Below are 25748 nucleotides of genomic sequence, written 5' to 3'. Positions count from 1 at the left end.
AGATGTCATCTCAGAAGAAATGCTACAACCCAAGACCCTCACAACCACAACCAGATGTCTTCACTCTGATAGGTGGGGGGCGGTGCAGCCTCTGTCCAAAGGGTGTGTCGAGATGGAAATGCCAGAATTGCAATGTTTTCCTGTGTTTGAATGCAAAGCAGGAATGCTTCACAGCATACTATCAGAAATAGAGTGGATCTAATGCCCAAAAAAAAATTACTGCAAGTGCTGTTGCGCCCTCTATCAAAAAACATTTGTGCTGTTGCACAACCAGCCTAAAAAATGTGTGCTATTGCACTACCACAGAGATGAGCAAGTCCAAGTCATTTGTTGAAAAATTTTGCATTTTATTTGACTTTTTCCTAAACATTTTTGGTATTTGTAAATGTATTTATACTTTTACCATGAACAGACTTCTCAACCGTTTGGTAGAGGCTTAAATATATAGAAATTTTTTTTCCATTGCTTTTTTCTTTTTGAGGACATTAAAGGGTTAAAGGGGTCCATCAGCAGGAAGTCTTTTGAGGGTCTGGTCTCACCCCTCACTCCTACTCACTTTACCACTATCCTAGCTCCACACCAATGCTTTCGAATGAGCTGAGTTTAGCTGCACCTTTTCATACTTCTCACCGTTTCCCTAAAATTAGAAGAAAAAAAAACCAGATTTATTTAGCAGTGGTTTAAAAAACTTTTACCATAGCGACATTTTCTTTCAGAGTAAGTCAAACAATACTGTAACTCTCACCTTGGATGCAATGGCTTTCAGTTTTCCAAGCAGAGAAGGCTTCGTGTAGACAACTTCATCCTCCATGTCTCCCTCGTTCTCTCCCTCCATCACAGCACAGCTGTCGGCTCCTGGCATCTCACACTCCTTATTGGCAGACATCACCAGCCGGGAGTATTTATACTCCAACCTAGCAAAGAGACAAGCAACAGAATCAATACTGTAGGAAAATACAAGAAGAAGAATAAATCTGCCCACACAAATACTGACAGACACCATGACAGGGAAAGAATGGCAGGAGAGATGGGCTCAAACAACAGGAGTTTTCAGGAAAGGAAGAGAGAAAGTACAGTGAGGAAGAAGACAGGGAGAAAGGGAGTATGGAGGGATGAAAAGGACAGAAAGATGGAAGAGCAACAAGGAAATTATACCGTTTGTTTTTCTTCCAGAAGTAGCAGGTGAGGGAGACGAGGAGCACCGCAGTGAAGGCTCCAAGCCCTGCACCAAGCTGAATCCAGAACTCCATACCCTCACATGCCACAGTTTTCTTTTCAGGCAAGGTCACACCTCCGATGCACAGCTTCGGTTCAGTCCACACATACAGCAGGCCCTGAGGATGAGCACAAACATAGACAGCATTAAGTAAGACTGTGACAACACACAATGAAAATTTCATAGATGAACACATACAGTTCCAGCTGTAAGTATTTGGGCAGGGCATATTGTATTTTAAGTGGGACAAGGATGTTTGCATCCACAAGTGGTGGATGACTTGGGAGGTGTTAAATAGGTCCATCAAATTAAAGCTGAAAGTCAGCGCATTGTTTCATTTTAAATCCAATGTGCTTTGCCAAAGAACCAGAACAAAACTTCTTACAGACTAAACTCTATGTCCACACACACCTGGTGTCCTCTCTTGCAGGCTCCCTCTATCCGATGGTAGTCTCTCTCTGTGCATGTGGGACAAGCCCCTGAGCTCTCCCATAAGAAATGAAAGGTGCAGCCATCACATGTTCCTGCAGGACACTGACTGTAACAACCAAACACACACTTTGTCACTTCTACACCATATCACAGCATAGACAAAGGTTATTTGTGTTGTTGGAACAAATGATAAGGAGCTATTCAACGCAGGAAAGTGAAGAAACGCTGATAGAGATGTGGTACCTGGGAACTGAGAGCTCTCCTTTAGTGCTCTTCTCTGGGTTACAGCGAAGTGTCACCACTGCACTTCGACCTGACTCACAAGATGAGGTCGCCTCAAAGGACCTTATCAACAAATACACAGAAAGCAAGAGAGAACCTTAGAGCACAGATTTTTTTTGACATAGAAAAAACTGTCTGAAATGATAGAAGTACCTGTAGTAGAAGTTGACATCAGGGACTTTCTTAGAAGTCTGGGGATACAGCTCTGGTCGTGCCCTTATTCCATCAAGTGTATTATCTACTGTTGCTCCTGTTCAGAACAGAGAAAAGTCTGTTTATTGAGTAAATGCACAATTTATGTCACGAATGCCACCTTTACTCTTTTGTCTCATCTCCTCTGTATCATTAACTTACAATTAAGAGACAGAAAGCAGTGTAAAACACACAAATTCAGCTCTCTGCATTAACAATGGATGTACATTACACAATGCTAGCAACTCATGATCGCCTACTAACCGAGGAATGTGTCAGCCAGGTTAATGGACTGCGAGGAGAGTGCTGTGTGGAAGCCTCGTCCACTGGCTGGAATTATTGTTGACTGACAGATGAAGGTCTTGACAGCATTGGCTCCCTCTCCTGTCTCTCTCTGGGAGTCGGTGATGGATAGGTCTGTTACATTGTCCGTGCACACTGCCAGCTGACCCTTAAATAAAGAAAGAGAGCATATTGCAATGCATTTGTACACACAAACCTTAAAAAAATGCAGTATTTTGTGTGCGTGTGTGTGTGTTTCCTTCTCTTCACACCTGTCCTCCACACAGGCTGATGTTGAAATGGTGGAAGTACTTAGTTCCCTTGGAGGTAAAGCTCGGACCGTTCATCATGGATCCTACAGACCCAATGAGGCTGAAGTCAAAAGTCAGAGTGACATTGCCCTCTGTGTGGGTGAAGTGACAGTCACTGTAACATAAACCGTGGTCCTGCAAAAAAACACATGCAGGTATATGGTTGTGTGCCATATAAATAATAAAATTACACAAAAATGAATGATAATATCAACAACAAACCTTGTCACTCTTGCTGGCTGGTCCACAGGGTTTGCAGGCATCTGGGCCCGGTGGGGCGTGTGAGACAAGGTACGTGTTGCGTGGACACTCTGTGCACTGGCTGGTGCGCGTGTCTATGTAATGTCCAGGGGGGCAAGGCACACAGGTAGAGCTGGATGGTTGGGTGCTGAGGGCACAAGCCCGACATTCAGAGGACACTCCATCCACAGCATTACTCACCGAGATGGAGTAGATTCGTGCCACATCGTTCACGTACCGACGCACCTGAAGGACAGAAACAAACAGGTACTGAATGAAATACAGTGCCGACTCAAGTGTGTGTGCTGTTAAGAAGCACTGTGGAGTCTGGAGAGGTTTTTACAAAGACAAATCAACTTTTTTCAGAAGCTCTTAAATCCCTACTCGTCAGTGGATCACAACATACAGTATTTGTACTTTGTACAAAATGAAGTCCTGCCCTCACTGGACCACATTCCTGCAAAACAGGTGGTTTGATGAATCAAGTTAATGATTCAAACCTCAGCTCTGCTACTGCCACTGACATTGGAAACATCTGGGCCGGACGCCCTACCCTTAAAAAAAACATTTTCTCCAATGTTCTCACATTATGCAAGGTACTGCGTGACCACAATAATAAAAGCAGTTTGTTTGATTTGTAGTTTGGTTTAAAAACCACCTCAGGAATTATCTTTAAAATCAAACAGAAGGGAGTGTTTAGTGTATCTAGTGTGGAGCAGATTTACAAGACTGAGCAAGGATGATAAAACTGTCAGGAAGTTTTTCAGAGCTTTCTTGTTCCTAAGACGACAGACACGAGGGTGCACCCACAAGACGGCAGGCCAGGTTTCCTGAGCTTATGAAGAAACCAGTAGCAAAATAATGGCCTGACCTCAACAACTCCACCAGCTATTGCAACAATATAAAAATACACTGGTTTAAACCTAAAGGGAAAACTAACACGTCTTCATTCTGCTGATTTCCTATTGTATTTTAATGGTCAGCAAAACAGCAAACATTAAAGATTCACAGTCACTGTAAATGTTATTATATGTTACATTTTACAGTTGAATATCAACTAACAAATGTTCCCAGACCACTGCAAGCTCTCTACGCTCACCAAGAGGAGAAAGCTGTTTGTATGCATTGTGTATAGTCTAGATAAAATAGCATCCATATACTGGTGGTGAAGCATCTACAGATGGCAGGAAGCCAAAAGAGTAAGGTGGAGGTTCTGGCACATACGGCTCTATTTTAGTAGTCAAAGGGAGCTGCCATAAATCTTCTATCCATAACTGAAACCATGTCTTAGGAAGATGGTTCACAGGTCTTTGCATTAGTCTTTATGATATAGAGCACCATTATACTTGTGAATTAAGAATGTGCAGTTTTCTTTAAGAATTATTTAGTTACCGAGTAGAAGAGACAGTGCATAATGATCCCCAAATTTAACAAAATCCTACATGATTATAATAATAAATGATTAACAATAAATATCATGTATTTCAAGCCCCTATGTGAACATAGTTGAAAGTAGTTAAATATCGTAGTCTAAGTGTGTACCCTTACTTACATCTGATGGCTGGTTAGTCCTCTGGAAAGCCCATGTGTAGGAAACCGAGGCATTCTTTGTCATGATGTGTGTGTAGGTCTGTCTTGTTTTGGTTTTCTCCCATGACTCCACTACCGTGGTACTCTTCCTGTTTACATCCTAAAAAATATATTCAACATATTTCTCCTCCAAACATCTACATAATAATGTATGTAGCAGCAAACATACGTCAGGAGCTGTTCTCACCATCATGAAGTACAGCTCACAATCAGCTGTGCACAAAGTTTCAAACTCAAATGTGATGCGACCAAATTCTGTTCCTGAATGGCCCGACATTGACGTAGGGAGCCTGATAAGGCAAGCAAGTGGAGAAAGAGGGATTTAGACCATCAGTGAGAAACTGTTACAAGCGTGATGGAAAAAAATGATGAAAAACACAATATGACTCTACTTACTTGAAGCCAGGAACATGGAGGTTGAGGATGAGGTAATCGTTATCCGAGCTTCCTGCTCCACTCTGGATGTGATCACGTGCCACCTCCCAGCCTGAAGGACAGAGCAAATCCACAGTACACATCTATTTCAAGAAATACAGATACATAGATAACACTGATTAAAGGAATTGTTCAACAATGTTGCAGAGACTCTCATCCATGCATTTACTACATCCCAGATTGACTACTGCAATGCTCTTCGCCTCGATATACCCACATGTAGATCAAATAGACTTCAGTTTGTCCAAAATTCAGCAGCAAGAACTCTTTGCCACACACGGTCCTGGAGGTTGGCTTGCAGTTTCTCCTTGTTTCCACTCTTTGTGCTAAGCTAAGCTAACTGGCTGCTGATGGTAGCTTCATATTTACCATATAGAAATGAGAGTGCTATCAGTCTTCTAATCTAACACTCAGCAAGAAAACAAATCAGCACATTTCTCAAAACTACTGCTTAAAAAGAGGCATAAGAGCCCAAGATAAGGAGAGATCACTACTGAACATACTGTAATTTGCCAGAAATAAACACCCACCATTCATACTGTCACATTTGGAGTTGCCAACATTGAAACAGGAGGTCTTCATGTTTGAAGGAAGAATATTCCACCATTTATACTCATAGCCCAAGGTGGGCTCAGTGCCTGCTGGGCACTTCATACACGCTGGTGGATGAACACAATGAAAAACATGATTAGTGAAAATGCACAGAGAAAAGACAATGGGTAACTGAAGCAGAGAAGAATATAAAATAAATCGGCAAAATTGTGAGTACATTTCATCCCATCAGAGTAGGTCCCAGGTGGGCAGGGTGAGCAGGTGGCTGTGTCATTGTTATAGAAACCAGGGTTACAAGGGGGGCAGGGCTTTCGTTCTCCACTTGGAGGCAAAGTCTCAGCTCCAGTCACCCCCTCCAGACAGATCTTAGGCTCAATCCACTTGTATATGACCTGCGTCTGGCATTACAGAGAGATAGAAGTGGCAGAATATGACAGTAACTGTGATTACAGAGTAGGGCTGCTCTGAGTGCTTAATGCAAAGGTGTCCCCTTTTCTCTCACCTTGCCTTCATGGTCACATGCTGTGTGGATCTGGAAATAGTCCTTCCTGGAACATGGAGGTCTGTCCCTACACACAGCTGATCCCTCAGCTTAGAAAAGTGATGATACAGCAAAAAAAATTTAAAAATTAAAAATCAACTATCATTTAAAAAGGAGCAACTGCAGAATACATGTTAGCATTTACCCAGAATTCAATACTGTAGTACTTTAATCAATGACTTTTGTCACAGACATTGAAAAGCCTTCATATAAAGCACATCAAGCTAAATCATTTAAATACAAGAGTCCAAATGAAATAGAGAGCCATTCAGTTCTATTTGAAATAAAGTATAGGAAAGAAAACAATTGTGATAGAAGGTGTCTTTGCAAATGAAGAATAAAAGAGGAACAGATAGAATAATTTGGCTCCTTAAAAAGACTGTCCTGGTAGGAACAAAAAAGACACAACAGCGGAGCACAGGTCATACAATATGCATGAAGAGGTGCACTGAATGTTCTGAAATATGTTCATGTTCATGTTCATATGTTCTAGCTCCCTCACAGTCACTTCTCAGCAACTTTACTAAACATGAAATGAATTCAGAGCATTATATGATGGTACATGAAGATACTTTATACTTCAGCAAGGTAGATTAAAGAGAAGACAATGTCTTGGTAAAATGCACTGAAATAGTATTTTCATTAGATTTAACATTTAATTTCATTAGACCAGGTTAAAATATCACAACTTGAAAAAAGAGATTATAACAGAGATGGTCTAAGACCCTCTACAGCTGGCCATACCTCTCAAACAGGGCCCAGCGCATTCACTGTTTTCCATGTGGAAATGTATTTAACGGAATCCCCGTCGAGAAATTACTTTACTTTATCCTCATAAATAGCAAATTGTTAAATGTAAGTAATATAGGAGCTTTATAAAATACAGAGTATACACCATCTACCAAAATCTGCTACTCCCTGTTGTTACTAACAAGCATGTTACTTTTTCTAAAGTTTGAGTAATGTGGTTGAAAATAGGACGAGCTCTCGTTCTATCCTTTAGCTGTGTTGTCTGATTCTGTGAGCAGTGCTGATAACAATTAGGCTGCACTGAATACTGCAGTGCGGATTCATGATGATGTTCCAGAGAGTCTGAATATGTGCATGTTTTTCTGTGTCAGAGCGTGTTCACACCTGCATACTGAGTGTTGGTGTTGCAGGGGGTGCAGGAGCTGGCACCGTGGCCAGAGTAGGTGTCCCGAGGACAGGGTTCACACATGGAGGAACCTGGGACTCGACTGAATGTCCCCGGCTTACATGGAAAACACTCTGATGTATAGGCAACTCCTGGAAGTAGCAAATGACAGAATCACATCAATTTGTCAGAGCACAGAGTGAGGGTTAAAAAAAAAGGGGAAAATATGTTACTGACCTTCTATTTGGACATTTTTTAGCAAAACAGGCTTCACTACTTTGTTCCCCATCAACACTCCCCCTGTCCTCCAGTAGAGGATGTTAGTGCCAGATTTCAGGTTCACCTAGAATACACGTAATTTCACATATTATCAAACTATGAAACAAACATTAATCTTTAAATCACGAGATCAGCTTTAATGCCGGATCTGAAGAGTTGAATCTGAATTTAAAAAACAAATGAAAAGAAAGTGCACATTAATAAAAATAAAAGCTAAATAAATTAAAGTAGTTTTATTTCAGATGGTTTATTTCAGTAGTAAGAAATTTCACTAAAACTCAGTTATGCTGCAGTAAGACATGCTATGGCAAGCCCATGGCAGATTAAATTGCTAAACTGCCTTCGAATTAATTTTATATTGCAGGAACATTTCACGACCTAATTTAGCTGCCTGAAAACAGCAATGTTTTTGCCCACATAAACACCTGTTTTATTAAACTTGACCATGAGCTAAAGAAAAATAAAACATTGTGTGCTCTCAGAGGGATCCTCAGTCTGTATTAAACACTCCTCCTAGTATTACAGCTAATTGTACATTTTCCCCATAATACAGGCCTGAACTAATTTCATAGAGTGCCTGGACAACAATAAACGATGCCAGCCACTCTCTGTAGCAGGCTTCCTGCTCGTGTCCACCCATTTCTTGGTGCTCATCCTGAGTTCAACACATTTACTGAGGCCAGCTATCAAACATCTGCCCTCGTTCATCTGACAGCATGCAGCACTTACTGTATGGGTTGCCCATTCACCGTGATTGGTGAGCTTGAGCCACTTCGTATCAGTAGACTGATCCATCTCCTGACACTGGTCATTCTGGATCTAAGCACACACAAAGGAGTGGAGTCCATCAGATGATACTCTCAGGTCTTTCAAGGTAGTATTCTATCATTTCAATAAATTAATTCAATATTTATTATGTGTAGTTATTCACTCATACAGCAAAGAAGTGTAACATAAATATCTACCTTGCATATTGGAGTATATGCCAATAAAGTCATTATTAAACTAAGTATTAATTTATACCATGAACACATTTACAACACTTATTTCAAATTTACAACAGACCTTACAGTCCTCAGCCGTGTCTAACCTAACAGTGGACTGTCTAACTGATAATGGTTGGTTTTTATTGTCAGGATTCTGATACAGATTCATATTGACATGTTCTTCTTATTTCCTATTGGTACCTGTAGGAGAAAGCATAAAGTGTATTTGTCTTTCACTTGATGTAACACCTGAGTTCAGTTAAACACTAATTAAGAGACTCATTTGCGATAGTAAAAAAAAAAAAAAAAAAAAAAAGCACAAACAATAACATTAATTATGGCTCTATTTCAATGAAGTGTCCCAACAGTAAGCCATGTCAGTGAGCCAGCATGCACAATAGCAGGATACAACTAAATGGAACACAGCCATTAATAATGTTATTGCTTTTCCTGCAATGACGTGTGAAATATGGTGTGGCAGACGTCAGCTCACAACAAACAATAGAAGAGCTGTTGTTACACTGAGAAATTGCAAAGAAAGAGGAAGGAATTCTCCATTAGCATTAGCATCATGAATAGTACATTTTGGTGCATTTATGATGAGAAATACTAAAGTTCTCTAAAGGACAGCCCAAAGAAATCTCACTGGCACTGTATACACAAGCACACCATGTAAACACACTCAGTATTCACTTCAACAGGTCTACAGACAAACAAATACAAAGATACAATCTTCCTCGAAGAAAAAATATAGAAGATAATCAAAGTGTGAAACTCACAAAGAACTCAAACAGCAGGTTGTTGTCTGGATACTGGTACTCAAAACTGACAGAGCCCTGTTTCTTCAGATGGACAGCATAGATGAGTGAGACCGTGCACTCGTCCCTGTTGGACTCCAGATAGTTTCCTTGAGGCACCCAGGATGAACTGCAAGGAAAAAGATGTAACATTAATTTTGACAACTTACTTGCGATCCGGCTTTCAGTTTTTCTTGCATCTCACTCAGCACACCTGTTACAGGTGAGCCTGTTATCTCCATGGGGGCTGTTTTCCAGGGAGGTTGCCAGGCTACTAAATCCAGCAGGCATGGAATCCCATTGGTCAAAACGGATGCCACTGCCAAGGGAGTAGCTTCCTGCTGCGCACTGGGTACACTCCTGAGCCGACATCTCCAGGAACTCCCCAGCCTCGCAAGAGAAAGCTGGGGGAACAAAGAGGAAGAGATACAGAGGGATGAGAGGAGGAAGAATTGTGCTACAAAAATCATGCTGACAATTTAAAATTAAACAGATGACAGAAATGCTCATGCCAATCACTGCTGCCTTCAGCCTCATTCAGTGTAATGTAGCCGCACCGATCGAGGAATTTAATCCGCACATCCTGTTTCACGCTGTGTCTGTCTGCACTTTTTCGACTAAGTCAAAGTGCCTTCTGCGTCTGCCGATGTTTTCACGCTGTCAGCTTTTCCTCATACCTGATCTGGTCAAATGCCATTGAGAGACCTCTCCATGCTTCAAAGCAACCATTGCAAAGAATGCTTGACGGTATGCAGTTTGTGCAGTACATGCTACATCAGGATAAGTGGTGCACACAACAGAAAGCGCTTGTAGGTGTGATTTGACTGAAGCGACTCATTTTCATGGTGACATAATTCATTGGTGACTCGGCCTCTTGCAGTGTATTATGGTGCAATGGATGGCATAATAATACCCTATGTTAGTCAAATTGTTATAAGGGAAACAAGTGTCTGGTGCTCTCCCAGTGTATATTTTGTAAGTGTCTAAACAGGAAGAAGGAAACAGAAAAATGACAACAAAAGGTGACACGAGTTCTTTTGTCTCTATAGCACTGAAGACGTTTCACCTTTACAAAGGAATGCAACATGAAGGTGCAAATAACCACAAGCAATGTGGAAGGAATTCTCTGTTTTGTTGTTGAAGTCTAATAATGAAGGTACATTAACATTCCTCAATATAATCTAACTTACCTTATAATAATAATAATAATAATACATTATTAGAAATCTGAATGGTTTCAATTTATGCAATTGTCTTACACACAGATTTCACCTGAGATAACCCCAATTGAGCCATAAGTGAAACAGTGTTGTAAGATCGCAGGGCAAACCTGTTCTAGGGAAGTCTAACAAACTTGTATGACCACCTGGTAGAACATAAGTGCACTTTTACAATATTAAATTTCTGCCTTTCTGGCTCCACTAGAATAAGCAGCTTCTCACTACCAGTCAGACATCAATGAGTCCACCCATCCACCCCAACCAAGAAGAATTTAACACTCCCTTTGACTCGCCTATTACTAGGAAGATTTGTTTCCACAGAAAAATATCAGCATTCACTATCAACAGATTTTTATTCCGACAGATTTCCTCATGACAACTCATATTAGACACATAATAATTTGGAACGATAACATGGCCTGTTGATGTTGTGATGACTTTTTCCTCCCCCCCGTCACCAAGTGCTTGCTCTTTGTGGGAACTGTTGGTTTCTCTCTATAATAAAGTAAGGTCTCAGCCTTACGCTGTGAAGTGCCTTGAGTATGTAATGTATATTATGATTTGACACTATACACATAAAATTGAATTGGCTTGTGCAGTGGGCCAGCAGAGAGAGATTACATGACTTATTGGCTTGTGGCATTGCTCTGTGGTTGGTTTTAGGATATCTAAACAGGGTCAGTCAGGTGGTGGAAATTCTAGGTTACTGATAAGTAGATGGGATACACACATCAACTTTCAGTCTTTTACATACACAAACACACACACACACGCACTTACTGCACTCTGTGCCGCGTACTGGCTCTGGTAGTCCAGTGCAGGCCCCAGTTCTCTGCGGGATGGCCACTCTCCACCGAGATCCTGTACTGTCACACTCTGTGTACTCATAGTAATAGTCCGTCTGCAAATGACACACAGAAAATATCTACATTAGAAATCAGCCACAACAGTCTTGGACTCAAATATTAAGCAAATGTGGGCCAGAGGCAGGTCAGAAAACACCACAAAAGGCCTCCACCCAAATCAGAGTGCTGAGTCAGCTCATTCTGGGTGAGAGTGGTTTGCATATCAAAGCGGACTAAGTGGATGGAGCTGCGGTGTTAGCAACAAACACTGAACCTAACTTGCATATCCAGCTGCTCAGGCTCACAAAAGATGAGCACCGAACACAGCATTATCTCTCAAGCCACAACCGCTCTTCAGCCCTGGATACACAACATACCATCTCCACGGTGATGGGGATGGGTGAGAGCAGCAGTGGGCTGCTGGTGAAAGAGCCGGAGGCGTTTAACCGACAGCTCCTTACTTTTCCAGGAGGAACATTTAGTCACTTTATTATTGCATGTAAGAGTTTAAATCTGTGGTCTGAAGTAAAAAGCATTAGTTTAATGTTCTCTTCCGCAGAGCTTCTCTCCATCTTTCAGTCTACAGAGGAGGGTGGCCCAGTTCCGACAGTTTACATAATGGTTCTCCTTGAGCCAAACCAGATTTTGACACAACGGCACATGCATGCTGTTGTGCGCGGAATGATTTTCTCTGGTGTTTGTGGTGTTTGTGGGTCTAGTGATAGAGGCCAGTTACACTGTTGATAAGGGACAAGAGAAATTAGTCTGAATCGAGCATAAATGTAGACCAAACTCAATGGTGAACCCCAACACACAAGAACTCTACAAAGAATGGGATTGCATTCTGTTGCCCTTATTACCTCTTGTGATACCCGTGAGAGCTGTGGTCAATAATGATTTGGCAGACTTTTGATATCCATCTCACAAATTACAATCCAGCCCAATAGGATTGTAATTTAAACCAACATATCAGCTCTGATGTGACATTTAGTCATCCCAGAAAAAGTGCCTTTCTGCACAAGAGCTAAAGCTAGCAGCAGAGTAATTTAGCACCACACAGGCCTTAACTGGGGAGCTGCAGTAATCTCTCTGCTGGTGCGAAAACAGAGATTGAGCCAATAACTTACAGGAATGTTGCTCATCTATCTTGGGACTGTCTGTGAGTGACTGTGCTGCCATCCCGGGCTAAGGAGGTGTTGAGCTGAGCCAGACCAGAGGGAAGGAAAGGGCCAGTTCATGCAGGAAACTGATAACGGCCAGAGCAGCACTGAGTGGTGAAGTTCAACATAAACCAGACCACATTAGAGATTCATGCGCCTCCATGTTGCACAATCTTGCTCTCTTTAATAAAATGAGGTGCGTTTTGTCCTCCCACCTGCTTCAAAATGATGTTTTTAAACATCACACCTTATATCGACATCAATTTTCGTATTTGATGTGGTCACTGGATTTCCAACTCACTGTCAGCGTGTGCAGCCATAATAGCCCAGCCAGGGCGTTTTTTGGTTTTTGTTTTTTTTTTTTTTTTTGTTGTTTTTTTTTTTCTAATTGCCATTCTCTGTGCCAAGCTCTTAAAGTAAAAGCGGAGGCAGTGACAAAGGATGAAGCCTTATTGATCGGCTGGGGCATCTCTCACCTCACTACACTGCCGCTGTGCTTTGGCCCCGTCAATCAACCGGAGCGTACAGACGGTGAGAGCGCAACTGGCGACGAACCAAGCAGAGACCCGCATTGTGGATCATCCAGGGGGAAGAGGGAAAAAAAAAAAAAAACACAACAGCTACCTGGATCCTAGAGAGATGATTGTATCATAAACCTGAGCCAGATTAATGTTTGGCCGCCACCTGCTTCTGTCGCCTCTTATCGGCGGATTGTGACCCTCTCCACCTGCGATTATCCTCTGACTGTGCGCTCCTCGTCTGCCCCATCAAGCCCAAGGCGGACAGAATATAGAAGCACTTCCGGTTTCGTTCTTCAAAATAAAACTAGTAACTCATCTGCGAGGATACGGTCAGCCGCCAGTTTGTTTTTTCGTGTCTATTTTTCCCAGTTAATTGGGATATCAATTGCATATATATGTGTATATGCATATATATGTATATATGTGTGTACACCGATGTTCATTTTCTATAGATGAACCCGTTTGTCACTTTAATTTGAAGGCAAAAGAGAAACGTGTCTGGTATTTTTCTGGATGTACGTGCTGATTTGACGCAGATGTGTATGTGCCGCTCGCCCACCGGCTCTGACGCTCCTATGACGTCGCTCAGGAAAAAAAAAAAATTGTTGTGTTGTGGTTATCGTGACAATAATTACATGATGCGCAATATTATTATATTATATATAAGCTCTACGTATTATAGGTTATAAAATAAAGCGATTGGGGCACGCTAACAACAGATTTTGTTCAGGCTAATGTCGCTGTAAGGATGGAAATTTTGAAAAGATGAAACTGCATTTTGTCCGTATCTTGAAAACAGCGTCGGGTAGATGCGGCGCGTTGCTCTTAAATCCCAATCATTGTAGTCCACGTCAATGGCCGCCAGAGGGAAGCCGAGCTCTGCAACAGCTTATCCTCAGAGAGGCTGCTGTATTATTTATCTATTTATCTGTTGTTGTTTTTTTTTACCTTTGTCCAAATTGAATAATTTTTGATACACATAAATGACTCCCTGGCAACCATGAAGGTCTGGCAGAGTGAGGGCAGCTTCCAGGCCTGCTATAGAGGAGGGCAAACTGTGCATTATTAGTCGGCTGTATGCTTCATGGTATAATAGTATGTGCCATTGAGCCATTGATTAAAACTTTCTTTGAACAATTAATTATTTTAACCTATCATCAAGCTAGATACAGCTTAGATATAGTCTCAGTTTTGGCACACTGGGCCTGAACTGAGTGTGGAAGCATATAGTTCTCTCCCGGAGTGGGACAAGGTGTTATCAGTTACAGTAATAAATTTCAATAAGGTGTAATCCAACATTTGACCACCTGTTTAGTGTGATGGAATAGTGCTTCTATCCTTTATTGTTCTATTTTTTTTTTTTAAAGAAAGCTGTGTCATTAAATCCTGTTCTGTTCAGGTGTCTTTAAAATGCACTTTAGTCTTTACAAGTTACACAGTTTCTCTAGAATATGACCATTAGCTGCTCTCTTACTGATTATCTGACTGATGATTAAATATCGGTCCAACTAAAGAGTCCCTCTAAGCCTCTAAATAGTGAGTACAAACTGAATCTCTGTTTACATCTTGAGAAAAAAGAAGTCAGGCATGTTTCACAATCACCTGGTTCAATATGCCAGGGAGAGCTACACTGATACAGCACAAAGTGGTTAGAAGAAGAGAGTATGTGGGAGAGATTGACTGAGAGGCAGAGAGCTGTGTGTTCATGTCAGATTTTGTTTCTCATACTGAATGAGTCATGAAAAACACAAAGTCTGAATTTGTTTACCTGGGGGCTTGTTGAAATACCCCTTGAGAGGGTAGAGATTAAGTATGAGGTCTAGTACCTAAGCAATGTTTAGTTTTCATTAAATCAATGTTTATAAGAATATGTTTTATTAATATCCAAGGGCCTGCATATATCCTGCATGTAGGTCTGCCAGTGTACCAATTAACTGCATTTCTTACTGCATACATACATTAATGTTTCTTCACGCCACATGAGTGATATTATCTAATATGATTGTTGATGTTTGGCATGTCTCCTAACAGCACACCCGCAACTACAACACAAGAGTCCCTCAATTATCAGAATGCAGTCTAATTCAACAACCATGGAATAAATCCTACCTTCATGACAGGTATAATGTTCAGTTTGTGTTGAAACTGTTTGAGAGAGTGTGTGTTGATTCAACTTTACGATAATTACGGTAAAAAGTTAAAAATTAAAATAATAGATCATCCTGCAGTCTGTATCATCTACCTGCTTTCCCGTAGAGCCCAGGTGGATCATTTATGACATTCTGCATTAAAGTGTATCACAAGTGCTGATTCAGCCTTGGCTACAGAAGCTGCTCACATTCCTTCCCCTTGTTGATATGCCAACAGGCAGGATTCCTGCTGTTAAAAATGACGGGATGCAATTTTAACTGACCTGACAGAATTTGTCCTTTCAGACATTGTTTGTATTGTTGGAAACTAGGCAGTGAATTCTGGTGTTTTTGTTGATCGCACTGTTTCTGGACACCAATAATATTTTTTTGTTTTAATCTCATCATCTCTCTGCTGTCACCAAAATGTAGCCTAATCATTGAACTTGCCACCTGATGTATTATTTGAACCAAGAATACACCTGTAATTCATCTTTAAGTATAGTTATATGTGGTATTTACTTTTCCTGTAAGCATACATTCAAAGAGACCTTTTATTTCAATAAAACGCAGGGCTTTCATGGATGCAGTCCCCCCCATATAATTTATGGCCACAACATCTTGTTGTATTCTGCCATCCTAGGTGAGTTTATAGTTTTTAAGATAATATAGATAATATAAGATAATCATCATCATAAAGTAAGATAAGGGAGGCTCAGATAATAAGACTGTTTGAAATGGAGAGTGCTTTTTCATAGATATTCATGGATATATACCATGCCTCTGCCACATAGATCATCAGATGGATTTTATTGGTATATATATAATATATATATATATATATTGTTGTTTTCAGACATTTTCACCAGTAAAGACTGAGCCTGCATCAAAACATTAGCTGGTTAATAATCAATCAAAAGCCAGAGAACCAATCCAAACCTGCACACATAACCTAACAAAGTATTTTTGTCATGGTGCTACACATGATATTGTCTTATGAAAAAGACATATTCACCAGTAGACCAGGCTGAATAAAATATAGATGCAAGTCTGCTTTATGTGATTGTATGAATATTTAAGTAGGTGTCACCTAAGGGCAGCTGGGTTTCTCCTGTCTCGCTCATCTCTCTCTCTCTCTCTCTCTCTGTCTCTCCCCTCCTTTCTCTTTCTCATCTGAGGCCTATCACTTACGGTGTTTGCCTGTAACTTGAACTCTCATATTCAACCATCTGTAACACTCCAATAACCTTTACACTCCAGGCCACTGCTCTGTGATCAGATGAGTTCATTAATTAACTTTGGTGATGTGTGGAGCAAGTGTATTAGTAACTGACCCTGGATCAGATGGTAACCAGAGTCTTGCTGCAGTGAGGCCCAACCCCAGCCTCCAAAGTCACAACAGACCAGGGACTACCTGGTCAAGTAATGAGACACCCAGCACTGAACAAACTGCACGAAAACCCTGAGATGCTCATTGACATGCAGCTTGTCAGGGAGGCAGACAAAAGACTATGAAGGGCTGAGAAAACAGCGACCCTCACCTGTATGCCAGCAGAGAAAAACTGGCTGAAGGCACTTGGAAGCCACCTAGCTGGGAATCTATTTACAGAGAAAGAGAGAATAATGTGATGACAGACTGACCTACTGACCAAGAGACAGAGACACAGTCTGGATGTGATAACCTAACTCCTACAGCTGCTGCTGGACAAACGGACATGGATGCTGCAAGAAGACATACAGAAATGAAGGACAACTATTTATAATATTTGTTGGCATGGATCAAAATGAATGTCCTCCTTGGATAAAGAGATGCTTTCATTTCATGCATCACTTCACAAGTGTGAAAAGGGTTTACTCATTCTGATGTAGTGCAAACACTTTGAGTGTATTTGCCTTCATCCTACTTAAAGGTAATGATGTATATTCCTCACTGGGAGTTGCTCAGACTCTAGTGTTTGATGATGTTCATAAAGCCACTCCAGATAAACTGCCTAATGTTGCCTCACAGACTGGGAAACCCCAGATCCTCCTAATGTCAGTACAATTAGGATTTATTTTATTGTGTCTCTTGGTAACTTGTAAATCCACCAGCATGCACGGACTACCCTGCTCATCTCTTGGCCACTGTTTTGGGAATCCACCTGATGTTAACACAGATCCGGCTCCTCCTCAGGATACAAACAACTCCAGACGAAGCAGAAATAACCATGCACTTCCAGCTGCAGATCCAGTTATTTCCCAGCCTGAAGCCCCACCAGGCGGCTCACAGGAAGCTCAGCAGCACAAGCAGCCACAGAGGACCGTCAACTGTATCTCCACCCACTCCACCAGAACCAAAAAGGAAAATGGTACCAACTCAAACTCTACCTGCCACCCCCAGGACCAAGATGATGACCCATGCTTTGAGTCACCTCCACCCTGCCGTAGCCTCTCCCAGAGCTCAGAGGATGATGAGCTGGAACTGGAGTGTAGTCCAGAGCTGGAGCTGAAATATCCTCAAATCCCCAGACCCTCCATTATTATCAGACAGCAAAAGGTAAGAAGACTGTGGTTAGTAAGTTCTGTTTTTACTGATGTACTGATTTTGAAGTTTGATCTCATTTATCATATCATTTGACTGTTATGATAGGTGCTGTTTCCTTTTTACTTAATAGTTGATTGTAAAGTTCATGTAATGCATTATATAAACACAAGGGGGAGTGTAGAACCCAAATAAAGTTATTCATCCATCCTGTATGAGCTTTCCTGTAAGTGGGAGCTCATGTCCCTGTGGCTGGATTTAATTCATCCATTCCTCATCTCACTATAACTATTTTTATCAATGAGGTGTACAGCTCAAAACACACACGTGCACACTCACACAGCCACTTTGCAGTCAGACTGTTAAGTGACTGTGGATAGAGTGTCAGTGAAACATGTCCCGAGTTCCTGTTCAACATGATCTGTGTTTCCTGACCTCTGTAAAGGACACACGTGGGTGCCTGTGTCTGTGTGTGTGTGTGTGTGTGTGTATACATTGTATTTTCTGTGCTGAGAGTATTGTTTCTATTTAGACTTGGCCAGAAGCGACCATGCACAAGATGTTCCTCCTTATTCAAAGAGGAGGATGAGACATTATGTAAGGCTTCTCCTCTGATCAATAATGCTGATCAGCAGTGGAAACTGCAGACAAATGAGAGGGGGGAGGGGTGGGTTTAAATAGCAATCCTGGAGTTTACACTGCAGATTACTTCATCCAAAGGGAGGCATCTCACCAGCAGATGTTTACACATCTGTTAGGTTGATCGTTTTAGGCCTGAGGATTGTCAGTTTGATACGGCTAAAGTTAAGAAATGTGCCGTGAAAGTATTAAACACATGGTGGATTTGTCGTGGCAGCCTGATACAAGCTTGGAATAAGAATTTTAAATTCCTTGACCGACTGAAGCATTGAGCCAACTGTAACTGTTACTCAAATGTAAAAGAGCTCTTTAACAACCATGGAACAGCCTCCCAATAAAACTGCAGCGGAGCCACTCACTGGCCAGCAGCACAACACATTTGTTGTGGACACCTCCCTTGGTAAAATCACCCGATATAGCCATTATTTTGCTGTATCAGAATGAGTTACAAAACAGTGTGTCTTAAACATGTTACCCTCTTTCTATGGAAACAGGAAACATTTTACAATGTTTAACAAAGTTCATATTAATTATGTGTATGACCCAGGGTTGCTTCCTCATTCTGCTGTGATCTTGACAGCAGGTTCAAAAAAATGTCGATTGACCCACTGACACACAGGCATGATCTGAGCATGTGCGTTCACATTTGCAGCTTTCCAGCTGCTTATCAGTTGACCACTCATAAATCATAGCCAAAAGACTGAGTGATTCCTACCCTCAAGGCGCAAACTAATGTCCCCTCTGTTGTAGAGCTCAAGGGACTGGATGTGATGATACTGGCAATAAATGACAGGCATGATGTGAAAAGACTGTATGGTATGTCAAGTAAGAAAAATGAGGGGTGTGTGTGAGCATGACTAACAAAAGATGACTTTTGAGTCATTACATCCCAGCCCTGTGTGTCATTCCACAATGTGTAATTCTTCAGACTTTACCATCAGTGTCTTTGTTAAGACATCCAATACAACAGATATAGCTTTGATCCCCTCAGCCCCAATACTTTATCTCTGTGTGTGCATGTCTGTCTGTGTGTGACCATATCAGTGTGCGATAATACGGCAGTTGCATTTATCTTTGAACCCTCCCTTGTAGGCGAACATGTTTCTTTCTTTATCCAGAGCTGAAACCACTGTCATATCTGAACATTCAGCACAGACAAACACACACAGTAATAAAAGATGACTAAACACTGTTATTAAGCAAATGGAGGGGTTGTTTTGAACAGGACGACAGAGAGCAAAGAACACGGACGTTCCCCTGTGGAACAATAAGTGTCTGTTCTAACACTGGCCTCAAACTGCCACCTGAGCTTTATTTACACATACAGTGTTAGACGGTAATTTCTTGTGAAAATGAAAGCGAGCGGGTATTACCCACTTGCATCTGTGGCTGTAGGACTGTATGTGTAGCCCAATATGCAATACACCAAATCACAATGTTACTAAACATGCTTTTGTCCCCACTGCACTAAGATCCGTGGCCTCACTGTTTTATTGCCCGATAACTGCAACTTGCTTCATTCAGCCTCGTGCAGGCATTTACTTACTGGCGTGTGACTGGTCATGCCCATTAGATTAATGTGTTTGTTATTCAGTGATGACCTTACAGTGACTGACAGTGTCCCCTTTGTGTTCCCTTCCCATACACTCCCCTCAGGAATTAGAATTCCAGGAAACGGCGTCTGACAGGTCGGACTGTAGAGAGACAGAGGATGGAGGGTTATCAGGTATGGAAAACAACACGAGCTTCCTCTTCTTCCCTCTCCGCTGCCTTCTCCACCTCCAGCTGGAGTTGCTGGGCACAGATTTTGAAAGTGGAAAATGTTCTGGCTCTAGTTGTCATCTGCTGATGGAAAAACAACTTTGATTTTTATGCGGAGAGCAGCATATGTTTGAAAAGAAATTAGTCTGCGTGTGAGGAAATGATCGGGGTCACACAGTTGTACCCTGAGTGTGTCAATGTGTCATTATGAAAGAATTTTTGTTCCATAACTTGTCTGCTTATGAGTGATTAGGGAGACTTCTCTTTGTCTAGTTGTTGTAAATCTGTTCCAGAGGAGAGGACGGACATTCTGTGTGTGTGACTTTGTGTGTGTGTGCAGTGCGCAATGTGTATGTGTGTGTGTTCCCTCACCTTGCCAGGATGTCTGGGAGGAGGTGAGTGCTGGCGGTTACCTTGGCGATGAGTCTTGGGGCAAAGCATTGGGAGGGGTGGAGGGCTATAAATGGGTAAAAGGATGGAGTTGAGTGGCTGATTAATAACGTGATTGAGTGTGTACATTGTGTGTGTATAGTGTGCCAGCAGATCTGCAGGACAGTGCATGTAACAAAGCCTTGGCATGCACAAACCAAGGTTGCCTCATCTACACTCACTAACCCACTGTGATAACATTACAAAGAGTGGATTTCAGGGGTGGGGGCTGGGAGATAAAAACAACCCCCAAAATAATGCAGTACAGTAAAAAAAAACAAACAAAAAAAAAAAAACCCATACACTACAGCCTCAGATGTTACAATACAACTGAATCTGGCACAACTAAACTCTCATTTTGAAAGTTTATTACATAATATTGTATGGTGTTTCTGTTATTTTGTCCACCCCCTGTATATAACATCCCATGATTTTCATGAAGTATATATCACATGTGTTTAAAGTGCTGACAGGAGGCTCTCCTCTCTTGTATGGAAGGTGGAACAACAGGCAAGATAGGTTAACTAACCCAGAGTGCTGTCATTAATGCTTTACCAACCCAGCCCAGTGTTTTAGATGCTTTTAAAGGATTAACAGGCACAAGCACGTCTATGGTACACACACAGACACATACACACACACACAGAGAGAAACAAGAGAACATCTACGTGTGGTTCTCTTGTTAGTTGTTATATCAACACAATGAACACTGTAAGTCATACAACAAAAGTCTTTATTCCAGTGAGAGAAATTTAAACAATACAGGGACACTTTTGTCCCCCCACCAACCCCAAGGAGAGATTATGATGCACCAGGGGGTAATGTAAGTACAGAACCTTCTCTGTCTCTTTCTCCCTAACACACACACACACACACACACACACACACACACACACATACACACACACACACACACAATTGTCAACACTGACCTTGATTTCCTCCGGTCATGGTGTGTGCGTGTTGTTGGAAGGGCCTTCCTGCTCTCTGTGTTGAAAATCCCACTTACTCAGCTTATTCACACAAACATGTGGACAGACAGACAGCGGAGAGGACGGACAGAGGGGGGGACAGATACATGTTTCTCTATTATACTGTGTCCCCTGTTTACCCTGGTCTGTTCACCTCCCACATTTGACCTGAATTCTTTTCTCTTCTGTTTTCATCCTACACAGTTCATGATTAACTAGTGCACCATTCAAGTATCCATATAATCTATTAGTTTATGTCAGTGCTGTGAAGAAATACTTGAGTTTGTTTGCACTGCATGTGTGCACATACCCAAGTATTAAAAACAGCCTTCCATGCCTTTGTTTAGAAATTGTACAGGGACTAATGAGTTATTTCATCAGTGTATGAAAAAAGTAAGTGTTCCTAATAGTTTGAAAATATGTGTAGTGAATCAATTCTTAAGACTTTAGCAAAGGTATAGATCCCAGAAACACACTGACATATTGTGTCTGTGGTCTGTGTGATAAAATAGACTTGGTAAGTTGTAGGCACTTTTGTTCAACGAAAGTGTGAATATGTCATCCCTTACTGTACTGCGACTGAGCCATCTGCTCTCATTGCTGTTGGCAGTCATTAGGCTAAGTGGAGAGGCTCTGTACTGTAGCGCTCAATAAATCTGGGTGGCTTGACCAGTAATAACAGCCTCAGCGACAACATCCCAGAACTGCAGTTAAATTACTGTATCTTGATCTTTTTGCATGTGCTCCAATGCGTGACATTCAAACACATGCAAACATGGACACATGCGTAGGCATGCAAATGCAGGAAATTGCATGCAGTCTGTAATTTGCTCATCAGTGATGCTTGAGTGAATCATTTTACATGCGAATTGAATGAGTTTGTGGTCAAATTCACCTTCCATGGCTGGTAGCAGACAGATAAGAGGAAAATAATGAGACATAAGTAAGTAAATAAGAATGAAAGTAGTGACAAAAAAAACTTCCAGTTTCATCTCTAACACGCAGAGGCAGCCATGGAAAAAAGTGATAATGTTGTATGAAAATGAAACTTATCTGTGACAGGAATTGTTACCCCAGACTCACACTTTAGGTCTCTCTGCTATATTTATGACATGGGAAACATCTGGGCTGGTGTAAAAAATACACATCAAGAAGTTCAGGAATTAGGGCAAATAAATAGTGAATGAAAAAAATATCAATAATAGAGAGAATGATAAGCTTGACGATAGAAACCAGAGAGTTGAAGCGGCTAATGATGCTCGAGAACAGGACATCATTTTATATGTGTGCTGAGAGGCTGACGCAGCAATGATCTCACAAATCTCATCCAGCCAGGCACCGTGGCGCGCGCGTGTGTGTGTGTGCGTGCATCTGTTCAGAGAGGGACACTGGTGTGAGTCATCCATCAGTGATTGAATTAGCTGAACTTTGGCTGAACACTCACAGTGAAAAGAGGGAAAGGCAGGGAAAGCTGAATGCATTATGTTACCTCAAGAACTGCTTAACACATCTCAGAGACAGACAGGATGACAGTAAGAGTGTCACCCACGTTATTTTGAAAAAAAGTCGCCCAGCTTTATTAAAGCTACACTAACAGCCTGCACACACCCTCTTTATAACGCGCACAAATGCATGCAACCACATACGGACGATTCACCAAGACTTACAGTGACCTAACTGGCAATTTCTTCCAAAACACGTGTCATAAATGTGGAATTATTGCTTCAGTATACAGTTTTATCTTGTGGCTTCTCCAGCAGTGCACTGAGGTTATGAGCCCTTAACTGTTGTTGGGTCAGACATGAGGGAGAAAACAGAGTGGAAAGAATGCATCAAGTCTTTTTGGAACAAGTAAGACAGAGAGAGGGAAATGGTGGCTTAGTGTTAAAAACACAGACTGACAGTTTCAACAAGTATCTCAAATTTAACCGAGTGCTCTTGAACATACACTGCTTCAGCATATGGTGGGTGTACTGCTGGTGTAAAACCCCAGTCAGTCAGAAGTAGGTCATGCACGTGGAGAGTGGTGTTCATGTACACTACAATTATGTGCAATTATTTACCAACTCCCCCTTTTCTATACTGGTGTGTTCACAACAAAGCATTGAAGAGATTCTGTTACCTTGGTGCATTTCTAAAATCTGTTTGTTATTCATTTTGTGTTATTTTTCGTTATCATAGGGCCACAAATGTGCACAAAAACCGAACACAAAATTTGTTGATTTTAATATGAGCACACATCCTCATCTCATACCTATGCTTGCCCAGAAAAGAATACTCCTCAAATATTTTCCAAAGGAGATTCACTATTATCAGTTTTAAGAACTGCCCACACAGGAAAGCCTCTGTGTCACTGTGGTTTTCAGATAACTGAAATATCCTGTTTAAAGTGGAGACCCTTGGAGGCCTGAAAAAGAAAAAAAACAAGGGGCCTCACGTCCAAAACTACATACACACATGCATGCACACACTCACACAAGAACGGTGGGAAACCCTGGAACGATAACAGAAACATCTGTCCCAGAAATTAGACTTGTATCAGCAGTGTGAGATAGCGAGGAGGAGGAGGAGGTATTAAGGCTGTTCAGTTCCAGGCAGTGGCTTCAGGAAACCCCCATATGCACGCAGGAAGAGGCAACAAGATGACCTTCAGTGGCCAAACCTGTCCACATCACCCCATCAGCCTTTATTTGCAGCAAAACTATGTGTTCAGGACTATGGACTGTTGTTGACATATGTCCCCACAGGTCACTCATAGGACATATTGACATTTGGAGCTGGCTTCACATTGCATACATGCAAAACAAAACTTGTAGGTATCAGGGTAAAGAGTGGTGGTGAATGGAAATTTGTGTCTTTTCTCATTTTCACCTCAAACCACCAGCTGGGTGTGTCTGAGTAACAAAATTGGTCCCCTGAATCTCTCCATCTCAGTTGTGGCTTGGAGGAAGAACTTTGTAACTTCCGTCAAACCCCCTGAAACGGAAACTACGGGTAGATGCAATATCTCTGCCGATCACTAGAGAAGTTGCTTTACATAAATAGGCCTGTTGCCATAGCAGTAGGGAAGTACTTTCTTCCTATAACGGTAAAGGTTTCATCTCTGGCATGACTTGAGTTTTATTGTGAAAATGTTTCTTTAAGTCAGACAAATCTGTCTATCAGAAATAAATGAAGTAATATCTGTAATGTCACTTAAAGTCAAGGTTAAGTTTTAGGTTTAAAGAACAGCCCTGCATTATGGGAAATACAATCATTAGCTTTTAGAGGGGGTTATATATGGACTATTTCTTTGCTGAAACTCCAGAAACTTTTTGGAGTTTCCACTGACGGCCTGGCAATTGTACCTTGCTAAGAAGGAGGCAACACATAATCCTTTGTTAAACAGCACATTGTTGTTCTTTTACACTTAGGGTTTGTACAGATTAAACAGGAACAAGAACAAGACACAATAGTGGGCTTTAGATGTGCAGGTAGGACGATCTTATTACCTTTGAACAGAGCCAAGCTAGCTGTTTCCCTTTGTTTCCAGTCTTGATGCTAAGCTAAGATAACCAACCGCTGGTGCTGGCTACAAATTTAGTATAAATATATGACAGTAATATCAATCTCCTCAGAAAGAGCATATTTAAGCATATCCAAAATGTCAGAATATTCCTTTAAAGGAGTTATTTATGCTCCATGGCCAGCGTTAGCATTAACAGCTGTTCGCTTCCAAGTCTAGAAGAAACATTGCGAGCTCAACTTCAAACTTCATTCCATTACTCACCAAGAGCTGTCCCCAGAGGTGGAAAGCAACGGCAATCTTAACTCTTTATTACGTCTTTCTTCTACTGAAGTTAGCATGCTAACCAAACTCACTGTGGCCTCCCATCTGCCCTGAAGACATAGTGTTCATATTATAACTTCTTGGATTATAAAGACAACAATGGCTGAAGTTCTTCTCAAGAAACCATTACCGCCACCTGCACCCGGTAAGAAACCATGTTTGGCAGCAGAGAAAACGTATAAATAGCCCCTTTTAAGCAATAGATATACAGTACATGTGAAATAGTATGTGATAGTGATAGTTGCTGCTGTAACATTTGGTTTCCTGTCACGCAACCACATGCATGTACGCGCGCACACACACACACACACACACTCACTCTGTACACATCTGTTTCCTGCATGGTGGGAGCTCTGACGGTGGGGGTCTCTGGAGGGAGTGTCCTCTCTGTCAGAGGAGACCCCTGTCATGACTCATCCTATTGTTCAACTCAACACTCTTAGTCACCCCTCT

The 25748-nt window shown here is 41.5% G+C and overlaps 1 protein-coding gene across 1 annotated transcript; it reads right to left on the bottom strand.

Annotated features, from left to right (window-relative positions):
* Window positions 1-323: 323 nt before the first annotated feature.
* On the bottom strand, window positions 324-13261 carry elapor2a (endosome-lysosome associated apoptosis and autophagy regulator family member 2a). The gene is made up of 22 exons (XM_071500819.1): window positions 12972-13261; window positions 11271-11391; window positions 9485-9674; window positions 9253-9400; window positions 8217-8306; window positions 7446-7551; window positions 7208-7360; window positions 6035-6123; window positions 5750-5930; window positions 5511-5639; window positions 4942-5032; window positions 4733-4835; window positions 4508-4645; window positions 2938-3201; window positions 2677-2850; window positions 2387-2573; window positions 2084-2180; window positions 1892-1993; window positions 1628-1754; window positions 1156-1334; window positions 746-914; window positions 324-637 (listed from the first exon to the last, which is right to left on the bottom strand). Exons 1-22 carry the CDS (start codon window positions 13065-13067, stop codon window positions 569-571), a joined length of 3003 nt encoding a protein of 1000 aa, XP_071356920.1. The 5' UTR covers window positions 13068-13261; the 3' UTR covers window positions 324-568.
* Window positions 13262-25748: the final 12487 nt, after the last annotated feature.

The sequence above is a fragment of the Trachinotus anak genome, unplaced genomic scaffold (assembly GCF_046630095.1).
Source record: "Trachinotus anak isolate AG129_WGS33_773 ecotype Australia unplaced genomic scaffold, CSIRO_AGI_Tana_v1 ptg000002l, whole genome shotgun sequence".
In the NCBI taxonomy this organism is placed as follows: domain Eukaryota; kingdom Metazoa; phylum Chordata; class Actinopteri; order Carangiformes; family Carangidae; genus Trachinotus; species Trachinotus anak.
Note: the sequence above shows the minus strand (reverse complement) of the source record. Positions and strands in the feature narration are given on the sequence as shown.

Excerpts from the sequence above, each read along its gene's own strand:
- elapor2a (XM_071500819.1), bottom strand. The coding sequence starts at position 13,067 with ATGCGGGTCTCTGCTTGGTTCGTCGCCAGTTGCGCTCTCACCGTCTGT. Across the intron at positions 3,202-4,507 it reads GGACTAACCAGCCATCAGAT|GTGCGTCGGTACGTGAACGA; the intron begins GTAAGTAAGGGT and ends TCTGTCCTTCAG. Across the intron at positions 1,335-1,627 it reads CCTGCAAGAGAGGACACCAG|GGCCTGCTGTATGTGTGGAC; the intron begins GTGTGTGTGGAC and ends GCTCATCCTCAG.